Source organism: Gadus chalcogrammus, chromosome 15 (genome assembly GCF_026213295.1).
Source record: "Gadus chalcogrammus isolate NIFS_2021 chromosome 15, NIFS_Gcha_1.0, whole genome shotgun sequence".
Lineage (NCBI taxonomy): Eukaryota > Metazoa > Chordata > Actinopteri > Gadiformes > Gadidae > Gadus > Gadus chalcogrammus.
In genome coordinates this window covers 15,839,380-15,862,298 of record NC_079426.1, presented here as the reverse complement: position 1 = coordinate 15,862,298, position 22,919 = coordinate 15,839,380, and the positions used below count along the sequence as shown (strand labels likewise).

General features: G+C 45.8%; 1 protein-coding gene across 1 annotated transcript in view; it reads left to right on the top strand.

The window, feature by feature from the left end:
- The window catches only part of slc24a3 (solute carrier family 24 member 3), a 60,839-nt gene that overhangs the window by 36,797 nt on the left and 1,123 nt on the right, over positions 1-22,919 (top strand). Inside the window, exons 3-16 of the mRNA XM_056609652.1 lie at positions 6,543-6,619; positions 9,063-9,137; positions 9,434-9,518; positions 12,607-12,710; positions 13,027-13,101; positions 13,524-13,549; positions 13,688-13,741; positions 13,960-14,084; positions 14,774-14,934; positions 16,103-16,352; positions 16,968-17,134; positions 18,500-18,614; positions 21,717-21,829; positions 22,890-22,919. The exon at positions 22,890-22,919 is cut by the window's right edge and continues 36 nt beyond it. Coding sequence (XP_056465627.1) covers positions 6,543-6,619; positions 9,063-9,137; positions 9,434-9,518; positions 12,607-12,710; positions 13,027-13,101; positions 13,524-13,549; positions 13,688-13,741; positions 13,960-14,084; positions 14,774-14,934; positions 16,103-16,352; positions 16,968-17,134; positions 18,500-18,614; positions 21,717-21,829; positions 22,890-22,919 — 1,457 coding nt within the window. The remainder of the gene's footprint in view (positions 1-6,542; positions 6,620-9,062; positions 9,138-9,433; positions 9,519-12,606; positions 12,711-13,026; positions 13,102-13,523; positions 13,550-13,687; positions 13,742-13,959; positions 14,085-14,773; positions 14,935-16,102; positions 16,353-16,967; positions 17,135-18,499; positions 18,615-21,716; positions 21,830-22,889) is intronic.

The window sequence follows — 22,919 nt, the reverse complement described above, 5'->3', positions numbered from 1 at the left end:
CAGAGAACTAATGCTGTTAATTGTTAAAGGAACTCCAGGGGAAATGGCATATATTAAAAGATTGATCTCTGGATTTTATGAATCAATACTGGATTATTCAAATAATGATCAATTTGGAATGGGTAATCTATCTTTTTTAGTTAGTAGTAGTTGCAGCTATTGAGCATCAGGTTATAGGAGGCAAAGTTATATTGGATCCATGATAGATCCAATATAGTTGGATAATATAGATAGTCAACATAAGCATTATCACATTATCAGCAGTCTGTCCAGCAAGCAATATATTTGTCTGGTTAAAAGGTTGACATGTAATGTCTTAAAGCCCATATTATATTGTTTGCAACATTTCAGCAATTTCCGAGAATCTTTCTAGGAAATGTCATTGTGTTTTCTGTGGTAATTGGGGTATGGGGACGGAGGCCAAAAAGAAGGGTTGATTGTTTCGTGGTAAGAGATTTTCTCTTTAGTCTTGTTGTTTTCCTCTCTTCCTCCATGTTTAAATCCTCTGTGCCAAGCGTTTCGGATTGTGATGGTTTAGGCGGAGATGAAACAGGAAGTTGGGATCTTTTTTTTCTTGACCCTGAGCAGTTACATCTGTTAGTAAATCCCGCAGACCTTTACCAACACACAACGTGCACATAACGAGGGCTCATGTGGAGGGAGAGAAAATTGACTGAAAACAGGGTGAAAACGTGTGAAATCTGGATGAAAGCAGGAAAAAAACTCAGTGGAAAATCAAACTCCTGGTTGTTTGGGTTTGTTTGTGTGTGTGTTTTTTTTGTGCGTATGTGTGTGGGTATTTGCTGTTTTTCTGTGTGTTATCCCGCGTCTTAGGTAATACCACCCACTCTCATTTAAGCACTGTGGCAGAAAAATAAATGCAAACACATGCTGCCATTGGTGTGGTGCGTGTGCACGTGTATGTGTGTGTGTTGTGTATATGCGTTGGTCTGTCTGCATATGTCTGTGTGTTTAATTTTGAGGTGCATTTTTAATGTTTGTGTTTGTGTAGGTCTGTCTGTCTGTCAGTGTTTAATGTGCGTACGTCTGTTTAATGTTTGTGTGTGGATGTGTGTGCGCGCGTGTTATGTGTGTCTGTGTGTGTGTGTGTGCACATAGGCATGCATGTTTTTTTCATTCCCGGTGTTCTTTTTTACCAGTAACAGACACAAGGCCACAAGGTCGAACATTTCCAACTCCACTTAAATCTTAGCCTTTTTCTCCATGCCAGAAGTCCCCTCCTCCTTCAGCACCCTACCCCTAAGCTGCTAAACGCTCATGACTTTACAGCACATACATGGGTTAAAAGCGCAAAAAGCCATTAATGGCATTGTCAGAGTTCTATAGTGGGGGTCGGAGGTCGAGGATGAGGAGAGGGGGGGGCGGTATTCTCTCATTACACCTCCAGAGGCATTAAAGCAAGGATTACCTCATGTTTAACAGATCTGCTGCCGTGCTATGCCAAGGTCATGTGGCTGACCTGGAATATTTGGGTTTAGATGTGTATACCACAATGTGTGTTTATGCAACAGATAGTGTAAGACATTGGTTGGTCTTTATTTTAGTGTGTAACATGTGAGATATTTTCCTGGTTCTCATGACCTGGAGAGTGTGATGTTGTGTGCTCGTTTACACGTGTGACTCTAACTGTGTGCGTGTGTGTGTGTGAGAGAGAGAGAGAGAGAGAGAGAGAGAGAGAGACAGAGAGACAGAGAGACAGAGAGAGAGAGAGAGAGATAGTCAGAGAGAGACAGGGAGAGAGAGAGAGAGAGAGAGAGAGAGAGAGAGAGAGAGAGAGAGAGAGAGAGAGAGAGAGAGAGAGAGAGAAAGGCTTAGCCATACAGTGGGGTAGATGCAGTGAAGCCATCTGTGCAGAGCAGCGTCTTTTTTGCTGCTCTTAAAACCCAGAAGCCTCGAGAGATCCCCTTAATGATGTATAGGATTGGAAGGATTCCCTCTCTCTCTCCGTTCCTCTATTGCCTACATAGCTCAAGCAAGACCACTCTCTCGCTCTCTATCTCTCTCTATCATACTCTCTCTCTCACACTCTCTATCTCTTTCTCTCTCTCTCACTCTCACACACACACATCACACATCACACATACTCTCGCTCATCTTCGCTTTATTGAAGCCACGCAGGTCTTATGTAATCGCTTACGTAAGCAAGCCGCGGAGGGAGAGAGATTGACAGTGGGGGAGGGGCAAATCACAGGGTGGTGGTCTTATTGTATCTGTGATCTGAGATTGACAAGCTGTCCATCAGAAATCAATCTGGACAAATCAAACACGACACATGAGAAAGGGAAGGCGGTACGACCTCAGGTTCAGCTCCACACCACCTGTCGATTGTTTATGCACGTTAGTGTGTGTTTGTGTGAATGTTTGTTTTTCGGCTATACAGGATCAATATGTTGGACGTAATGTATGCAGGGCATCCTTCTGTTGTAGCAGGGCCTCAGACCTGGATGGGCTGATGGGTTTGACATTCTTCAAGCCAACACGTTATAACGCTAGGCGTTTTTGAAACAGCTTGGCCGTGCGATTCGGTCAACGGGTCACTAAGATATGACACGGATAGAGTGTACTGGTGTCAACCACGACACCCCGCCCAATGCACGCTGCAATCAGCAGCCTCCCGGATCAACCACTCAGAACAAGTATGACTGGGCTGTCACCCTAGCAAGAGGCAATCAGCTCATCAGAAACCTGTTAGGGTTCTGGTGCCTTGCTCAGGGACAGCACAGAGCACATAATCCACCCTTTCAAATGCTTATGCAAGCATTTGAAGCCATTCTGCCAACAGTTCAAAACACATTGTTAATGTTAGTGAGTTATGATGGCTGGTGAGTTATTGATTGTATTTCTGCATTTTTCTGCATTGATCAATTATCAAAGATATTAAAAATATTTTTTAAAACATGTTGGGAGAAAGCACTTTCCCGAAATGAAAACTGAAGAGATTAAAATATATATTTTTTAAAGACAAATATATGGAAATCTAAAAGAAGAAGAGCTGTATAAGGACTATGACCAACCGGCTGTTATATTGTGTGTACATATATATATATATATATATATATATAATATATATATATAAAACATGTAACGTCTATATATATTCTAACAACATGTTATATTACATTTAACATAAAGCAACATGGTGTATGTTATATAACATGTTATATAACGTGTTGTTAACATGATATTGTTAACATGTTATATATATTTTCTTGGATATATGTTGCTGTGTATCTGTTGTTGCTGTTGTGTGGCTAATTGTTTACCCTGATGGGTAATTGTTAGTAATCATGTGCCTGGCTCTGGACAAAACAAAACGCAACATGCTGTAACTACTTTAATGACAACCACCTTCAGGCACCGCTGGAATTCATTTGTAAACCATGTGTCTCCGTGTGCATGCATGCATGTGTGTGTGTGTGTGTGTGCACGTGTGTCTGTGTGTGTGTGTGTGCGAGCGTGTTTGTGTGTTACTTCTTCTCCAAAGAGCAAATCTGTTCCCAGGTGAAACTGGGGAAAATAGGTCACATTCAAAAGAGCCAAGCTCTGGCATCCTCCCTCTTCAAACTCCGCTCCATGGGCATAGGAAACACTTGCTGGGAGAGAACCATGCCAGCACTAGTCCAACACAGCCGAGACAATGCAGGCTTTCCTTGAAACGTCTACGTGTGTTTGTGTGTGTCTGTGTGTGTTTGTGTGTCCTTAACGGCTATCCATTTTATAGAGCTTGAAGACGACTCTCTCTTCTCTTTTCGCCATGTCTCTCGCTCTGTCACTCTCACACTATTTGTCCCTCTATCTCTCAGTCACACACACAAACATATCGAAAAAAATAAATAAACAAACAGACACAGACCCCCACACACACACACAGTCTCTCCACACACAGGTTTTTGGTGGAGATAGAGTTGGCCCATGCTCCAGTGTATATTGGCCAGCTCTGAGCCACTAATCGGTGAAGTGAATTGAAGCTGCAGCAACGCTGCTTCACAGGGGCCGCTCCGGCCCCGCAGTCTGCCAAGGGTCCTGGCTCTCATGACTGCTTGAGGTCTGTTGTTGGTTGAAGCAGTGTGTGTGTGTGTGTGTGTGTGTGTGTGTGTGTGTGTGTGTGTGTGTGTGTGTGTGTGTGTGTGTGTGTGTGTCGCTGTGAGTGTGTGTGTGTGCGTTTGTGTGCGTGTCTTATGTCTTCACAAATGTATGTTTTGTGTTTAGCAGCAGGCGCTGGGATTCCCCGTTTCTGCTTTGTACAAGGAGGAAGTCGGTGTCCATGTGTGTGCATGTTTGAGTGTATGTATGATTGCATGTAAATACACTCAAACATGCACATGCATCCTTTGGATGGATGGATGTTACTTAAACACACTTTCTTCACTCGTACTGTTTAAACGAAACTGCAACTATCTCCACTGTTCCTAAATTGCTCAGTATTTCACCTTGCTCATTCTAATAATAATAATAATATAGTAATGCACTTTATTTGAATAGCACCTTTCTTAACAAGGTCAGACAAGTGCAAGTTCTCTTGTCTGCCCTCTCTTCCTCTCTACCTCTCTCCACCTCTCTCTACCTCCCCCCTCCCTCCCCCACTATGCCTCTCGTCTCTCCGCTGTCCTTTCGGTTTGCATGAGTGCTCCACAGACTGTGTCGCGTGTGTGTGTCTGTGATGCTTTGGGTTACTGTGGGATGTTACTGTGTGTGTGTGTGTGTGTGTGTGTGTGTGTGTGTGTGTGTGTGTGTGTGTGTGTGTGTGTGTGTGTGTGTGTGTGTGTGTGTGTGTGTGTGTATGTGTGTGTCTGTGTGTGTGTGTGTGTGTGTGTGTGTGTGTGTGTGTGTGTGTGTGTGTGTGTGTGTGTGTGTGTGTGTGTGTGTGTGTGTGTGTGTGTGTGTGTGGCTGTGAGTTATTGTGTTTTTGCATGCTGTTTTGGGATGTCGTGGTGCATTGTTGAGTGTTGTGGTGTGATATCATGTGGTGCGTTGCTGTGTTTCTGCGGCGTGTTACTATGGGTTACTGTGCATGTGTTGTGATGTGTTGTGGTGTGATGAGGTTTGCGGTGTGTGTTTTATGGTGTGTTGCTGCTTTGGGATGTTATAGTGTGATGCGACGTGTGTCTGTGTGTTATTGTGTGGTGTGTGTCTATTAGTGTGGGTGTCTGTTTGTGTTACTGTGTGTGTGTGTGTATTACTTTGTGTGTGCGTGTTTGTGTTAATGTGTGTGTCTGTTACTGTGTGTGTGTGTGTGTGTGTGTGTGTGTGTGTGTGTGTGTGTGTGTGTGTGTGTGTGTGTGTGTGTGTGTGTGTGTGTGTGTGTGTGTGTGTGTGTGTGTGTGTGTGTGTGTGTGTGTGTGTGGGCCAGCAGGGCAGGCTGATGTCCAGGCTGAGACTGAGGCCAGCTGACTCACTGGGGCTCTGGGCTGTTGACGGCTCAGAGAATGTCACTGCGCATTGTGGTGGTCCACGTTACGCAAAAAGCCCCCGTCGCATGAGTGTATGCTCCCATGCACCCCCCCCCACCCCCCCCACCCCCACACACACACACACACACACACACACACACAAGAAGACACACACTCAGGTACATTGATGCAAATGCACAAACCAATACACTTGCACACACACACACACACATTCACACAGTCACATACAAATACACCAAAAACAGGCCAAACATGCAGCCACAAAACATGAGCTGCCAATTATGGGTCGGATGTTGAACACACTGGGTGTGTGTGTGTGCGTGTGTGAGAGCGCTTGTGTGGGTGCTGCACGTGACTGTGCTGTGAATATGTGACATATTGTGTCATATTGTGATGGAGCCCCACTGTCGGTCAGGAGAGATTGATGCTGTCAGTTACAATTGGCCTTGAAACACGGGAGGGAGGGAGAGAAAAAGACTCACGTCAAAGCAATGCATCCGTCAAGCCACTCAGGAGCAAATCTTCGTTTGCTGGACCAAAGAAAACGTCAAGTAAAATCTGCTTTTATAGCGAGTCGTGTTCAAAACGGTTGTGAGAATGTGTCTCTGATGTCCCTCCTCTATGTACGGTGGCAGAGTTAACGTCATAGGATCATATATCGGCCATCAGGTGGACTGGCTGCTATTGTAGATGGACCTGCTTCTCTGATGGGTTCTTTTTTTAAACCAGACAGCGTGACAGACTCAACCGTTTATTTTTTTCACGGTTAAATGTGAGCACATATTACACTTGACCTTGTCGTCGTATTGAATTTAAGAACAGTGTTAAAGAGAAAGTAAAGGGAACAATATAAAAAGAAAGGGAAGACTAAATGATGAGTTAAAGCAGAAACAGAGGCTCTACCCGTGACGGTAGCGGCAGCGGTGGGTCGTGTCAGCGTGCCACTGTGGCACCACAGAGGTGCAGCAGGATTTGTAAAAGTGACAGATTTTGATTAGCAGCGTTTTGAAAGGCCACCGGTCTGTCCTCTGCTAATACGTTGTGTCTATCTCCTCCCTGCCAGCGGTCTGTCCTCTGCTAATGCGTTGTGTCTACTTCCTCCCTGCCCAGCCATCCACGAGTTCCCCCGCGACTTCTTCACCAACCAGGAGCGAGTCGACGGAGCAGTGGGCCTGCACGTCCTGTGTGTGAGTGGCCTTCATTTAACTCTCACACGCACACACACACACACACACACACACACACACACACACACACACACACACACACACACACACACACACACACACACACACACACACAGATACAGAAACACGCACACGTGCATGCAAACACACACACATATAGGCGCTAACACTCATCTTGCTTGTACACATGCAATTGTACACATACATGCATACACACCTCCATTCAAAAAGACCTGAGAATAACAACACATGTAAAAACACGCCATGCACACAGTCTCTCAGACATACATACAGACACGCACGCACACACACACAGACGCACATGCACACACCCAAAAAAATTCACACACATGCACACTCACACACCTCACACACGCCCCATGGATACACCCAGTGGAACACACATCCAGTCAAAATAGTACACATGTACACAACCTCAGGCCCATGTATATGACACCTGCTGACATGCTAGCAACACGTCTACAGGGAAGTGTGCGGCAGCAGCTGCTGGGTAACGGCTTTACATGTGACATGAGGCCGCTCGCGCTTTCTCAGAATGGCACAAAGCCGATAATCACTGGAAAAGGGCCCAGGGCTCCAGACAAACATTTTTCACTGAGAGCACTGTGGCCCCAAACTGAAAATTTTAGGGGCACAAAAAGACAATTTAGAGGCACACACCGTTAATCAACATGGCAAACAAATATTCACATTTCTCCTAATTTTCACTGTATTACTAATAAATATTTTGATAATAGATGCAGAAAATGCATTGTGCTGTTTCAAATTCAGTTTCACATTTATTGTGATTCCCATCTATCCCAACGGTTTCTACGTGTGCGGGCATGTGTTCGACGAGCAAGGAACTGCGCCCGCTTGTCGTCGTGCTGCTTGACAGGACGCTATGCCTCATCTCTGCCCGCTTGCCTCTCTATTGAGAATGCAATAGCAGGCGCGGCAAACGCCTCCCATGTGAAAAGCCCTTTATGGCACCCGAACCCTGCATGGGTTCGGGTCGGGAGCCGATATCATTTTATAGCGGGTCTGTTCGGGTGCGGAATGTAATTTGCGCTACTGTCGGATGTGGTTTTAAGTATTGCGGGTACGGGCGGTTGGCGGTTCTACGTCCAGTTGCGCCCCGGGCAAGACTAAGAGCTGTATCGTGAACCTACGGGCTTCAGTGGGGGTTTCATTCCGTCTGCGCACGGCACCTTCTCAACAAGCAGGTGTGCGCCTGCAGCCAGAGGGGGCGCCAAAATACCTATTCCCAACACAATGTTATGTAGTACTTCATTGATAACCGCTACGCAGCGCGATTTATTTTTTACTGCTCGTGGCGCCCCCCATGTGACTTGGCGCCCCCCACAAATATGCCGCCCCGGGCGGCTGCCTGGTTCGCCCGTGCCTAAAACCGCCACTGGGCGCGGGTTTGCAAAAAATAAGACCCGTGCAGGGCTCTGAATAGCACTGGCACACTAGCCGAAGGTCGGAAGTACGAGTCAATAGTTTGCTCGCTCATTGTTCAAATGTACGTAGCCGGTTGTCAAATCGTTCTCCTTCTCACAGATGTTTTCGCACGCTCGATGATCTCAAGAACCCTCCCCTTCCACACATTAGCCACTAACACCGGCCATTCCCCATCGTTCTCACACTCATTTGCCTGCTACAGATTCCGGATTTACTGACGCACCCCTTCCGCGTTTAACGTGTCAAAATCAAAAAAATTAAAAGGGCAGATTGACTGGTTGCACTTGGGCGACCAGATGTCAAATTCAGTCGCACACTCTCAAATTTTGGTCGCAAAATGCGACCATTTGGTCGCAGTCTGGAGCCCTGGGGGTATCGCCATGGCAACCATAGCCCCCCCCCCTCCCCCTCCCCTTGCACACCCATCTAGATGAATGGTAAACACATGCACACTCACTCACAGATCCGATGAGTCGTTTTATGCAAATGAGCCCGTCCATTTGCCAAAAGCAGGAACACGTTTTCTGTCAGGGCTCTCGTCAAAAGCATCGTCTTCGGTCCTCCGCAGAGCGGATGAACACGTCTCATGTGTGTCATAATGAACTGTCCGTGATACTGCTCTGGACATGATTCATCATTCATGAGTGGAGGGGGCTCACATGGGCCTAGGATCGCTGCCCTGCGAGCCCTTCTCCGATCAAGACATAGCTCTGTGGAGTCTGTACCATGGGCAAGAGACCACTAAAGCAGGATACAGTATCAACCGCTCGGCCCATTCATTATTTAGGTATCAGAGCACACTGTATATACCCATGGCAACCAAGCTGGATGTACGCCAATGTTTGTACAAAGCAAAGAGGAGAAATTTGTAATCACCGTTTTTTAAAGCATATATTATTCCCAGATGTCCCCTCTGGTCATGTAGCCTGTGTGTGTGTGACGTGTCGCCTGAGGATTGTGCCTGGTCTCCCTGCAGGCTATGTACATGTTCTACGCCCTGGCCTTGGTGTGTGATGACTACTTTGTGCCCTCCCTGGAGAAGCTCTGTGAGGTGAGGACAAGACAAATGGTGGATCCATGTGGGCTCCATGGTGATACTGAGACTCAACTGCCTCGTTTTTACTACAACTGTTTCTTAAAGACTCTCATCTCACCGCACTGAAATGCATTTCTTTCTTTATTTTTGCTCTTTCTTCATTTTATTTTCTTCTTCCCTTCTTTTGATGATCTGTTTCTGGATATCTCTCTCTTTCTTCCTTCCTTTCTTTATTTTTCTTGCTCTCTATCTCTCTCTATCTACCTCTCTCATTCTCTCTGTTTTCCTCCCTCGTTCTCTCCTTCTCTCAGCGTCTGAATCTGAGCGAGGACGTGGCCGGAGCGACCTTCATGGCAGCAGGTAGTTCAGCTCCTGAACTCTTCACCTCTGTCATCGGTGAGACACACGCACACACATACACACACATGCACACATGCACACAGAGGAACAAACAGGCGCGCACACACATGCATACACACACAAACACAGACGCGTGCACACACACACCCGCACACCCGCGTGCACAAACACCCACACACACAAACAAACAGGCTCACAGGCGCACAAACACACAAAAACACACATATACATGCACACAAACCACACGCACACACACAAACACACGTGTGTGCGTGCACCATTCCCAGCAATCCTCTGGCTCGCCACAAGCTATCTAGTAATTGCTCCTTAAAATGATTGATGGGAACGATGAGTCTCCATCTAATAACCCCCTGTTACCGAGAGTTTTCGTGAAACTCAGTGTATCAGTATATGGTTTAACGGCTTTTAACCAATAACTTATAACATGAATCTATGCAAGAATGGTCATATTTTGTACTCTTTATGCAAAAAACCTAAACGGGGACAGTGTTCTCAAATAAGGCAGTACAGGTAAGCTGCGGGTTTGGGTATCAAACCGAGTACCTTTTTGGTCGCTGTCCTGCCTAGCTTAGCCTAGTTGAGAAAACCCCAAAAGACCTTCAGTGGGAATGCAAACTACATTTACAGACTTTATTTTCCTCTTTGTCAGTGTAATTTATGTATAGGCGTTTGAGTCAAACTGCATATGATACTGATAGCTACTTGCGTTTGAGTCAGGAGTTTATTTTAGAAGCCATTATGATGGAGAATGTATTGAATCTCTTATCTCTCTGCCTTTCTGGTGTTATATTATAATAAACACGCTTATCTACTTGACAGACTAGAGGAAGTGGGACTGATTGGTTCATCATATTTTTCATTATGACACAAGACAAATCCTGCCCAATACCTCATTATTCATAACATGATCTAAACAATTCTTAATTAATATCTAAATAATATCATATTATGCATAGAAATGATCTATATCAAATCTCTCTCTGAATCTCAAACGACTTGGCCGGGTTCTCTGACGTTTCTGGTTCTTCCACTTCCACATCAATCTGAAGTAGACTGAACCGCACATGGAGGAGAAAGGGATTGTTGGCCGCGATTGTCTCCCGCCGGAGCCCCTCTGCCGCAGCGGGCAGCGGGCAGCGGGCAGCTCAACTATGGCTGAGATAACCCCCAATACGAGTCTCGTTGTGGAAATACCAGAGACGTCAGAGAACCCGACGTGTTATGCGCCATAACACCAATAGCAGAAGGGTTATCCAAAAAACAAAGAAGGGTACAACACTTGCGTTAAAGTGCATGTACTCACACACACACACACATGTGGCGCTCGCACTGTCGTAGCTCATTGTCTCATGGCGGGCCAAATTCTCTGGGTGGGCAAAGCATGGACCTATTAAAGGGGCAAAGCAGAGAACGGGGAGGTAATATGTGGCGCCGATTTGGAATTTTCCCCGTATGTCATCATACGGGGAAAATTCCAAATCGGCGCGTCTGAGCTATGTTTTTTCAAAGGCAGAGCAGGATGCCTAGTGCTTGTTTTACACCTAACGCCATTTCTAGCTACTGGGGGACCATAGGCAGGCAAAAAGTGACATTTTCATGCCATGGGACCTTTAAGTTCACATATCAATAGATTGGCTTTGGGAATGCATTCCATCAATAACTTCATCAACTTAGCCAGAAGCACATCAGATATAGGTGACATGGAGATTTAGAGATAGTATTTAATAACCAAAAAGCAATCACATACAACTGCAGTTGATAAGTGTAGCAAAACTAATTGGATAAAGATAAGATGATTATAAATATCCATGATCCACCTGCTTCTTCCAGGTATGAAAACAGATATTGGCTTGTCTTACCGTATCATTCTTTGAATATGATAGATATTGTTGACAAATACACTTTAGCACACACACACACACACACACACACACACACACACACACACACACACACACACACACACACACACACACACACACACACACACACACACACACACACACACACACAGTCACGCACCAGTATCCTTAGCCACCAAGACATATTATGCTTAAACTAAAGCCATTAGTTATTTTAAAGGATTAAAAATGAAATATAGCTTAAAATAGATCACATATCCATGTGTTTGTGTAACATAAAACATTAAAAGAGGGTTTCAGTATTCTGTATCTGGCTAAAGTGACGCTATAACCTTAGCAGTGGTTATCGGTCATGACCAGCTGTCCTTTATGTCACAGATTCATAAGCCTACCACTATATTAAAATCCTCAAAATTCACACAAAATATCAGCCTCAATATGGACAGCTGTCCTTATGTCATGACATCACCATTAAAGTACTTTGGGGTTAGCTAAATGAAACATGACGGCTCTGTGGTAATGTAAGTGAGTTTGTGCGATTACTGCAAATATTAATTTCTTCTAACATAACTCAGATTATGCTATAACATGTGAATCCAATAGCAAAACGTTAACGTCACAGATAAGGTCAAATGAGTCAATTGAACAGTTAAAATGGGTTAAACCACAAATTCGTTAAGACAGCAGTTCAGTTAGTGCTTTTTTTTTTTTTGATTGGGTACACTTTGAGGTCACTGGGTTAATAATGTGGTTGGCCTGCTCAATTGATTCTCAACATGGCTTCTTCTTGCATTTGGCCTGAAGGCGAACCGTCAGGCTCCACTATGTGCCAACAAGAGAGAGAACTCGTAATATATTCATATGGTAATATGTTATTTGTGAAAAAATCATGGCATTCAGCATCAGCTGCGATCCTGTGCATTCTTTACCCAAATCGCATCAATGGAGAGTGCAGTCCCGGTACAATGACCTCAACAAATAGCTAGCCTCACCGTAGTCCTTTAACACTGTATACCTCTGCCAAGTAACTTGTATAGATATTCCTCTGTATTATCCATGTTACTATATTATTTTTCTTCTGTAGAATACGGAAATATTTACCCACCTTAAATTAACCACCTTAAATTTGCTTCCTTAGATTAACCAATTTAAATTCCCCTCCTTAATTCCGACTCCTGTGATCCACTTATTTCAGTTGTGGGTGTTCCCTCTTGATCTGATGTGGATCACTGTGTGTACAGGGGTGTTCATCACCAAGGGGGACGTTGGCGTAGGCACCATCGTGGGCTCAGCTGTCTTCAACATCCTCTGCATCATCGGCGTGTGTGGCATCTTCGCTGGACAGGTAGGCCACCAGTCTCTCTGTCTGTCCACCCTCTGCTCTTCCACACCTAATTATAGGTTGCCCTCATCAGCACAGATGGGTGGAATAATTCACTCGTCCTCTTGCTCTTTATCTATCTTGCTTTCTTTCTTTCTCTCTGTTTGGTCTCCCTTCTCGCATTCTCTTTCATTCTGTCTCTTTATTTACTTATTTTGTTCTCTCTTTATTTCAAAGAATTGCTCTGACTCTAATCCATCCAGTGACATATTTGTTCTCTCTCTCTCTCTCTCTCTCTCTCATACGTTATCTGCTCTCTGTTTGTATGTCTCTCTACCAGGTGGTGCGTCTGTCGCGGTGGCCTTTACTCAGAGACTCTACGTACTACACACTTTCCATCTCTGCCCTCATCGTGGTAAGCAGCTCTAACCATTTCACTGACGCACTCACAATAGGTTTTCATGTATTAGTTAATATTGTAATACGATTCATGCATCATACATATATAGGATTACTATATTTGGTACTTAGTGGCCGACAAGAGTGGGTTGGTAGTGTGTTAAAGGATTAAAAATGGATACATTATCATTGCATTTAGTCCTTCAGCTTTTATACAAAGGCCCTTAAAGCTGAGGTTTTACAAAGAAAGCATGAAACCATAGCAACACCACAAATAAATTGCGGTAAAATAAACCGATTCGAGTGCAGGAAGAGAAAGTTGTATTTATTTTAAATATCTTCTCTATGAATCATAATCTGTTTCTTAATATCAGTGCAAGCTGTTTCAATCAGTTGGTTAACTATTTCCATCGTGTCCTTCTTGTTTTTTTCCTGCAGTTCATATATGATGAAAAGGTTGTGTGGTAAGTCATTATCAGTAAATCCGTGGTATTTGTATTGATTTCATTGTTGTTTTTCCACCTGGAACAGAAAGCCACTCCCGCTGACTTAATGCTGTGCTTATAAAGACGGCAGCTGAAACGTGACCATGTCTGTTTCAGGTGGGAGGCTCTGACACTGATTCTGATGTATTTCGTCTACATATTGATAATGAAGTGAGTATGCCAAGCTGGATGAGGCACAGTTCTTTAATCACTCAACACTCGACACTTTACTCACTTTGATATTTTGTAAGTACATGGCCATGTACTTTGAGCTACATTATTTTTAAACCAGTCCCGCTGACATTCCTCAGGTAGTCACGGGCAACAGCAACATAAGAGAGTGAGCGCTAAACGTAGACATGTGTTGATGCTGGGGGGTTGTGTCGCAGAATGAACTCCCACATCGTGCGCTTCCTGGAGAGGCGGAACAAGAGCTCCAACCTGAGGAACGGGGCGGCCAGCAACACGGAGCTGGAGGACAGCTGTGACGCCACCGCCGTGCTGCTGAAGAAAGGTAGAGAGACACAGAGGCAGAGAGAGCGAGAGGGAGAGAGAGGGAGAGGGAGAGAGAGAGAGAGAGAGAGAGAGAGAGAGAGAGAGAGAGAGAGAGAGAGAGAGAGAGAGAGAGAGAGAGAGAGAGAGAGAGAGAGAGAGAGAGAGAGAGAGAGAGAGAGAGAGAGAGAGAGAGAGAGAGAGAGAGAGAGAGAGGGAGAGGGAGAGGGAGAGAGAGATGTGTGGAGAGAGAGAGAGAGAGAGAGAGAGAGAGAGAGAGAGAGAGAGAGAGAGAGATGTGTGGAGAGAGAGAGAGAGAGAGAGAGGGAGAGGTGGATAGAGTGAGAGGGAGAGGTGGATAGAGTGAGAGGTGGATGGAGAGCCGGAGATTGATGGATGAATGGAGAGATAGATAGAGAGATAGACAGATGGTTTGATTGATTGAAAGAGGGAGAGATGGATGGAGAGCTAAAGATAGATTGTTTGATGGATGGGTGGATGGATAGATAAATAGATGGCAGATGGATAGATATAACCTTGTGGTCCATTATTGCCTTTATGTTTGTGTATCTGCATGTTTGTGTCCATATGTTCTGTGTGTGTGTGTGTTTGTTCATGCGTGTCTATGTGCGTGTGTGTACCTACCTTTCTGGTTTCTTTGCCTACCTGCCCCTGCCTGCCCCCCCCCTGCCCTCCCCCCTCCTCCCACAGCCAACCACCACAGGAAGCAGTCAGTGCTGATGGTGGACGAGCTGCTGTGCGCCTACCCCCACCAGCTGTCCTTCTCCGAGGCGGGCATGCGCATCATGATCACCAGCCACTTCTCCCCGCGGACACGCCTCACCATGGCCTCCCGCATGCTCATCACCGAGGTGGGCTCCGGTCGCACGCTGCTACACCGCGCTCATACCTAGTCATTTAGCCGCCACTTTTAGCCTCAAAGAGACTGGCGAGCTGGGCCCGGCCGCGATCAAAGCACGCAATCAAAGCGGTGCGGAGGAGCTGGGAAATATGGCTAGCGTGGTAGGAGCGGGTTTCTACAATAGCAGCTGGATCAGCTATAGGAAGCTGCACACAAGATGAGTCGATTATAGTTTTGCATCGGTGGAGGTGCGTATAGTGACATACGAGAAAGGCGAGGCACGGGAAGGCAAGGCAACTTTATTTATGTAGCACTTTTCATACACGAGATAGACTCAAAGTGCTTCACATAGAAACATTGTCATAAAATAAAAGAATAAAAGAAAATAGATAGGTAAGAGAAAACAACGGCAAAGAAAAAAAAAAAATGCATTGTAGAAAGTGCACAATAAGATTAAGTAATCAAATAAAATACAAACGTTAGGGAAAATAAAGGCAAAGTAAAAAATTGAAAGTGCAATGAATTTAAGAATTAGCAGAAAGCTTACGGGAAAGATCATTTGATCAAGTATTATCTGAATTCAACGGAGGTAGCACATCTCAACAAAGTTTGTTCCACACTACACATCAAAGGTCGAGTGTGCCCGTATGGAGCAGTGGATGTCAGTCCTGATACATGGAGCAGCACAGTTTACTGGGGAGGACAGTGGAGCTGTGGTTTCAGAAGGGCTGTGACCATGTGATTTACAACCAAATAAGGCATGAACCCTGGTGTTATACACAGTGCATGGAAATAAAATATACTGTTTGGATGATTCTCATCTCCACACTTAGACTGTCTCTCCTTTACAAACACAAACACACAACGTTAGCAAACCCATGTGCTGTTTCCACTGAAATTGAGTTTCCACTGACACATAATACAAAATCGCTAGCTTGAAATCTGCACTAGCAACCGACGCTATTCTGGTGGTCGCTTGGCAACCGATAACCATGTATGTGTATGTTTGCTGACGTTGGCTTTACCCTTGCTGTGCTTGTCCGCACATCACTCAAATCGGGCCGTCAAATCACCTCAGGGATTGGCTAAAGGCCCAATGTGGGCGTGAGGAGAGAAATACATTGGACCTGACTTGACGAAGAGTTGGGGTTGATTTTTTTAATTTTATCTCCTCCCAGCGGCAACGGCTCATCAACACGCGGACTTTCACCAACGGGGAGACGGACGCAGCGGGGAAAGCCGCAGGGAGGCGTGGCCAGGAGAACGGGGTGGGCGGAGCCAATGCCGAGAGATGCCCCGGCCGTCGTCGTGACGACCAGGAGGCCGGCAACGAGACTGAAAACGAAGACAATGAGAACAACGAGAACGACGAGGAGGAGGTGGTGGAGGCCGATGGAGAGGGGCCCTTCGTACCTTTCCAGTGTCCAGGTAATATTTTTTTGTTATTTATTCTGAGATTGTTACTATTTAAAAAAAAGGGGTTTGTCATTATTCTTCATGTTTTTCTATTCCAAGTGTAGTGCAAACATGTTATCAAAAAAAAACTTTTTAATAAAGACAAACTAACCAGGAGACTCATATCTGAGTCTGACTTTAGGCCCCCTGAGATCACTCATAGCATGATTATCTACTATAACCAGAAGGAATGGGAGTCCAATTAAATGATGGGGTGTTGTTTTTCTGCAATGACATTTGGCTGTTTGACTTTTGTAAATTCAAAGAAACCAGAAAGTTTGTTTGTGTGTGTGTGTGTGGGTGTGTGTGTGTGTGTGGGTGTGGGTGTGGGTGTGTGTGTGTGTGTGTGTGTGTGTGTGTGTGTGTGTGTGTGTGTGTGTGTGTGTGTGTGTGTGTGTGTGTGTGTGCGTGCGTGCGTGCGTGCGTGCGTGCGTGCGTGCGTGCGTGCGTGCGTGCGTGCGTGCGTGCGTGCGTGCGTGCGTGCGTGCGTGCGTGCGTGCGTGCGTGCGTGCGTGCGTGCGTGCGTGCGTGCGTGCGTGCGTGCGTGCGTGCGTGCGTGCGTGTGTGTGCGTGTGTGTGTGTGTCCAGGCGGTGTGTGTAACAAGGTGAAGTGGCTGCTGGCCTGGCCCCTGTGCCTGATTCTGTACTTCACGGTCCCCAACTGCTCGACGCCGCGCTGGGAGAACTGGTTCATGCTGTCCTTCACCGCCTCCACCCTCTGGATCGCCTGCTACTCCTACGTCATGGTCTGGATGGTGAGCGCAGAGACACACCCCCACTGGGGGAGAGGGGGGGAGTCAGAGCGAGGGGAGGGGAAAGGGGGGAGAGAGGGAAGGGGAGAGGGAATGAGAGAGGGGAGGGGAGAGGGTGGAGGGGGAGGGGAGAGAGAAAGGGAGTGAGTGAGGGGATTGGAAAGAGACGGGAGGAGAGAGATGGAAGAGAGAAATGGAATGAGAGAGGGAAAGAGAAGGGAGGGGTGAGGGGAGATGGAAGAGGGAAAGTGAGTGAGGGAGGGGAGGGGAGAGAGAGGGGTGAGGGGAGATGGAAGAGGGAAAGTGAGTGAGAGAGGGGAGGGGAGACGGAAGAGTGAGAGGGAGTAAGAGAGGGGAGAGAAAAAAAAAGGGAGAGGGAGGGGGAGTGAGAGAGGGTTGGGGGAGGGGGAAGAGGGGGAAAGGGAGAAAGGGGGGAGTAAGAGAGGGAGTATAAGAATGTCAGAAACCAATCGATTGACATGCCAAGAAACATAAAGAAACATTTTAACCGAAGCCCTATTTGAGATATATCTTATTTTATTGTTTGAATCTGGGCTTAATCGATGCACACCAAAACCATAACAGTGGTTGTATGTGTGTATCTCTATATTCTCCTGCGGTGTACTGTCTGAGGCAGGGAGATGCACAGCCCTGTGTCAGGCTGGTTGTGCAAAGCCCCACAAAACGATCAATGAGTCCTAAGCTGTTGAATCGGTCCGTGAAATTAAACAAAAATCCACAAAATGATCTTCCTAGTTGACATTTACAGAACCATGAAGTGATGAGTGATAACATTACCCACAATGCACTGTGTCTGTAATTCTGTCCCCGTGGAGATATATTGATGTGCAGAGATGCACATTCCATGGAAAAATCTAACTGCCATTGTGATATGGAGTTCATGTTATCAGATTTATTTATTTTTGTAAATAGTTTTAACTGTTGTAGATGTCCCTAAGTTCAGATAAACAATGCTTTAGGAGTTAGCTGTATAATGCTGTCAAATCTGTGTCAGTTTAACAGGAAGACACTGCTAATACTGTTACTGTGATCTGTACATTTGATGACTGGGATTGGCTGCTAACACTGTTCTGTATGGCTGGTGACTGTGATTGCCCTATAACGATGTCCTGTGTGTTAGGGGACTGTGATTGGTTAGAAACAATGTTCTGTGTGACGGGACTGTGATAAGCTCATAACGATGTCCTGTGTGTCAGGTGAGTGTGATGGTTAGAAACAATGTTGTATTTGTCAGGTGACTCTGATTGGCCAAATACAAAGTTCGGTTTGTCAGGTGACTGTGATTGGCTAATAATGATGTTCTGTGTCAGGTGACTTTGATTGGCTAATAACGATGTTCTGTGTCAGGTGACTGTGATTGGCTTCACGCTGGGTATCCCTGACGTCATCATGGGCATCACATTCCTGGCAGCGGGCACCAGTGTACCGGACTGCATGGCCAGCCTCATAGTGGCCAGACAAGGTGAGGGCTGCACACAGACTAATATATATATATATTAGAGCTGTCAAGCGATTCAAATAATTAATCGCGATTAATCACATTAATGTAATAGTTAACTCGCGATTAATCGTGAAAAAAATTATGTTCTAAATATCCCTTGATTTCATGCTGCTAGCCTTTTAGTGAGATCAGAGAGTGTTGAGAAGGACAGTAATAAAATATATTATAAAGAAGAGAGACCCGCAGTGAAATCAACCCGGTCCACTTGACACCAGGTAGGTGCCTGACAGTGGTAGGCCTACCGTAAAACTTCAATAGCCCAGGCTTTTATTTGTTTCAATCACTGAACTTTCGTACAAAACTCTTGCTCAGCAAAGATGGGAAATACTATAACGTTTATTATTTAAACCAGTATGAATATTCCTACCATACGTAGGCCAATACACATTACCAGGCTATCGAATAACGCCTACACACACACACACACACACACACACACACACACACACACACACACACACACACACACACACATACACACACACGCGCACGCGTGCGCGGTGGCGGAGTGGGAATCGGGAGAGTCGGGAGAATTCCCGGTGGGCCGTTAACGTTTCGGGGCTGTCAGGCTGATTACTGCGGGATAACAATATTGCGTTTATAACGCCCCGTGCCCACTACCTCCGTCCGTTAGCTGATCCCCATTGACTTTGAATGGGGACGGACGCGCAATGCATTGTGGATCCGTCCGTTCCGTTGGAGCCTTCGGCTCTGTCAAGAAGTTGAAAAATGTTAAACTTTTTCGGCAGCGACGGATCCGTCATCCAATCAGATCACGTATGCAAATGTAAGCACCGTGACGCGACTCGGGCTCTGACGATACTGGAAAGCGGGAAATCGGGTAATCTTGCCTCGCAACAAGCAGGAAGAAGCGGGAAGAACCCGGCGAAGCGATTTGATTGGCTGACGGATGCCTCTGCACAGACTACTCCCCCATCAGTCAGCCACGCCTTCCCACGTCCGTTGACTGACGGTGCAGTGGGCATGTAGCGTAAGAGTTCCTTGCAGCGCCGTCCGGCAGCCTGAGCTGTGCACCCGCAACCTCTCACTCACTCAACAGACGCAACACTCATAAACTGTCAACGTCGCAACCAAGTAGATATTGTCTAGAGGGGAGTAACTGAGCGGCCCCTCCCAAAGTGGTACAGCCCAGGTGGGCCTTGAACTGCGATTGGTCAGAAAGACGTAACAGCTAATGACAACATTGAACTCTTGTGCAGGCTCGAACAGAGTGACACACAAACACACACACACTTTTAAGGAGTTTTTCACCCGCTCCGTATCCTTGCTTGCCCCAACAAGTTTGTGCGGCGTGCTTGTTGTTTTGTTTCCGGTGTAGCTAGATCCGGTATGGTGTGTTCGTTTTTCTAACATGACTAGTTGCTGCTAGACAGCAGGTGAACAACTACAACGTTTGCTAAGCCAAAAGAGTGTTAATCGCGCGATAAAAAACATTAACGCTGTTAAAATTGGTTTGCGTAAACGCCGTTAATAATTTGTTAAACTGACAGCACTAATATATATATATATGTAGAGACACATATATATATATATACATATGTATATTTAACAATTATTCCCCACTATTCACGGAGCTTGAGGTGAATAATTGTTTTTGTATATACTAAACATGAACACTCTAATAACTAAATAAACAAGAATATATATATATATATATATATATATATATATATATATATGTCTAGGTATGTATATATACTGTATATATAGATACGCAGACACATTCAGAGACACACCACAAACACCACACCGGAAGAGCTCTATGGAAGCCAAATAAGGGGAACGAAAGCATCAGCCCAACAGCCTAAAAGGAGGTGGGGTGAGGACAGGAGGCCTGTCATCTCTGTGGTGTGAGCCCTCCCCCCCCTCCTCTGCTGTCTCTCTGCTGGGCGCCTAAAAAATGATGGAGAGAGCCAACCAGGTCTCTTCCTCCAGCCTTTCATCTGCTGTTTTGGTCTGCTTTTCATTCTTGATCCCCTCATCAAGTATTTAACATGGTGCTGTCTCGCTGTTTGTCTGTCCGTCTAAGTGGTTGTATGTCTGGCTGTCTCACTGTCTGGCTGTCTGTCTGTCTAAGTGGTTGACTCTCTGGCTGTCCCACTGTCTGGTTGTCTGTCTGTCTAAGTGGTTGTCTTTCTGGCTGTCTGACTAAGTGGTTGTCTGTTTATCTGTCTGTCTGCCTCAGTGGTTGACTGTCTGGCTGGCTGTCTTTCTATCTCAGTGGTTGTCTCTCTGTCTGTCCCAGTGGTTGACTGTCTGTCTGTCTGTCTGTCTGTCTGTCTGTCTGTCTGTCTGTCTGTCTGTCTGTCTGTCTGTCTGTCTGTCTGTCTGTCTGTCTGTCTGTCTGTCTGTCTGTCTGTCTGTCTGTCTGTCTGTCTGTCTGTCTGTCTGTCTGTCTGTCTGTCTGTCTGTCTGTCTGTCTCAGTGGTTGACTGTCTTTCTGTCTGTCCCAGTGGTTGACTGTCTGTCTGTCAGCCTATCTGTATGTCTGGCTGTCTGTCTCAGTGGTTGACTGGCTGTCTGTCCGAAGTGTCTTAAGTGGTTCTCTGTCTGTCTAGCTGTCTGTCTAGGTGGGCTCTGGACAGACTCCAACGAGCATGTATTTATTTTTTTTGCTTTCATTTTTCATGACAATTGGACCGCCTCCTCCCTACTCTCCCTAACGCTTCCTCTCACTCCTGTTGCTGTCACTTTCACTCTGATCCGCTGCCTCCATCCTATTAACTAGTCAACTCCGCTTTCATTCTGGAGTTGTTTTGGGTATTTTTGTGTTCTTCCTAGTGTACATCTGTCTCCTTGTTTACCTGGTCGGCCGTTCAGTCCCCTCCTCTCTCTTGTCCCTCTTGCTGCCTCACACTTCTCTCAAGACTGTCGGTTTTCCTTGGTGTCTGACATGGTCTCTCTCTCTCTCCCTCTCTCTGTGTTTCTCTCTATCGCTCTGTCTTTCTGTGTACATATCTCTCTCTCTCTCTCTCTCTCTCTCTCTCTCTCTCTCTCTCTCTCTCTCTCTCCCTCTGTACCTGGCGCTCTCTCTGGGTCCAGGTATGGGAGACATGGCCGTGTCCAACTCCATCGGCAGTAATGTGTTTGACATTCTGGTCGGGCTCGGCCTCCCCTGGGCTCTGAAGACACTGGCCATCAACTACGGTTCATCCGTAAGTCTGACACACAAAATCACACAAATGCAAAAACACACCCACACACACATTTAAAAACACACACAAACACACACATACCCACACACAAACACATACAACTCTCCAGTCCGTTTTAGCCCAAAGTACCTTCAGATTCCTGTGATTCTGAATCTGAGGTTGGTCTATTGCAGTTGTGACTCAACGACAGCCTCAGGGAAATCCATGAGGATGCTTTGATGTCAATTTAAGTACAAATTATTACAAATAAATAAACACCATTAATATTCTTATCCTGTGGTCCAGCGCTGCTCTTAATAGGAGTTGAAAATCTGAAAGTGAAGATAGTGCAATCATGTAGCCACACATACGTGCTGCAACTGATGCTCAGACTGCTAATGCTTTGATTAGATGTGCAGGCTTGCGTTTCTCTAAGTAAGAAAGGGAAGATCAGTTCAGTATAAACAAACTAAATGGTGAAGTTCCATTCAATTGTATTTGTATAGCCCTTAAACCCAGTTACAGTCTCAAAGGGCTTAACAGGCCTTATATTTACGACCCCCCTAGCCCTAGCCCCCCAAAGGGCCAGACAAAACTTCCTTAATCAGCAAGGAAGAAACCATGAGAAGGAACACAGAGTGGGTGTGAAGTCAACCGTGTGTTTATGTCTGCAACTGTTTGAACTGATGATCCTTATGATATTGCAAAATATGTGTTTGCTTCGTCTTTAGGAGAACCACATACCGTCAATTTTGGTGTAACAACGCATTGAAAAGCACACGTTGAAATACTGAACGCACGTATAAATTAAGGAAGGACAACCTCTGTGTGTCCACATATACGCGCGGAGACACAGTCAGCGCATTCAGCCCAGTGGATCAAGCCCGCATGTTTCAGAGGAGGAAGTGAGGGTGACGGAATGCTGGGTAATAATGAGCGTCCGGGGCGCGCGGTGGGATGGCGGCAGGGCTGTGTGAGTGTTGACAGCGGCACAGAGGCGTGGGCCCCGGTGTCACCGCCAATGTGTGGACGGTTCATATCTGTCCATTGTATTGTGATGTCACGTCATGTCCTCTTGCAGATCAAGCTGAACAGCAAGGGCCTGATCATC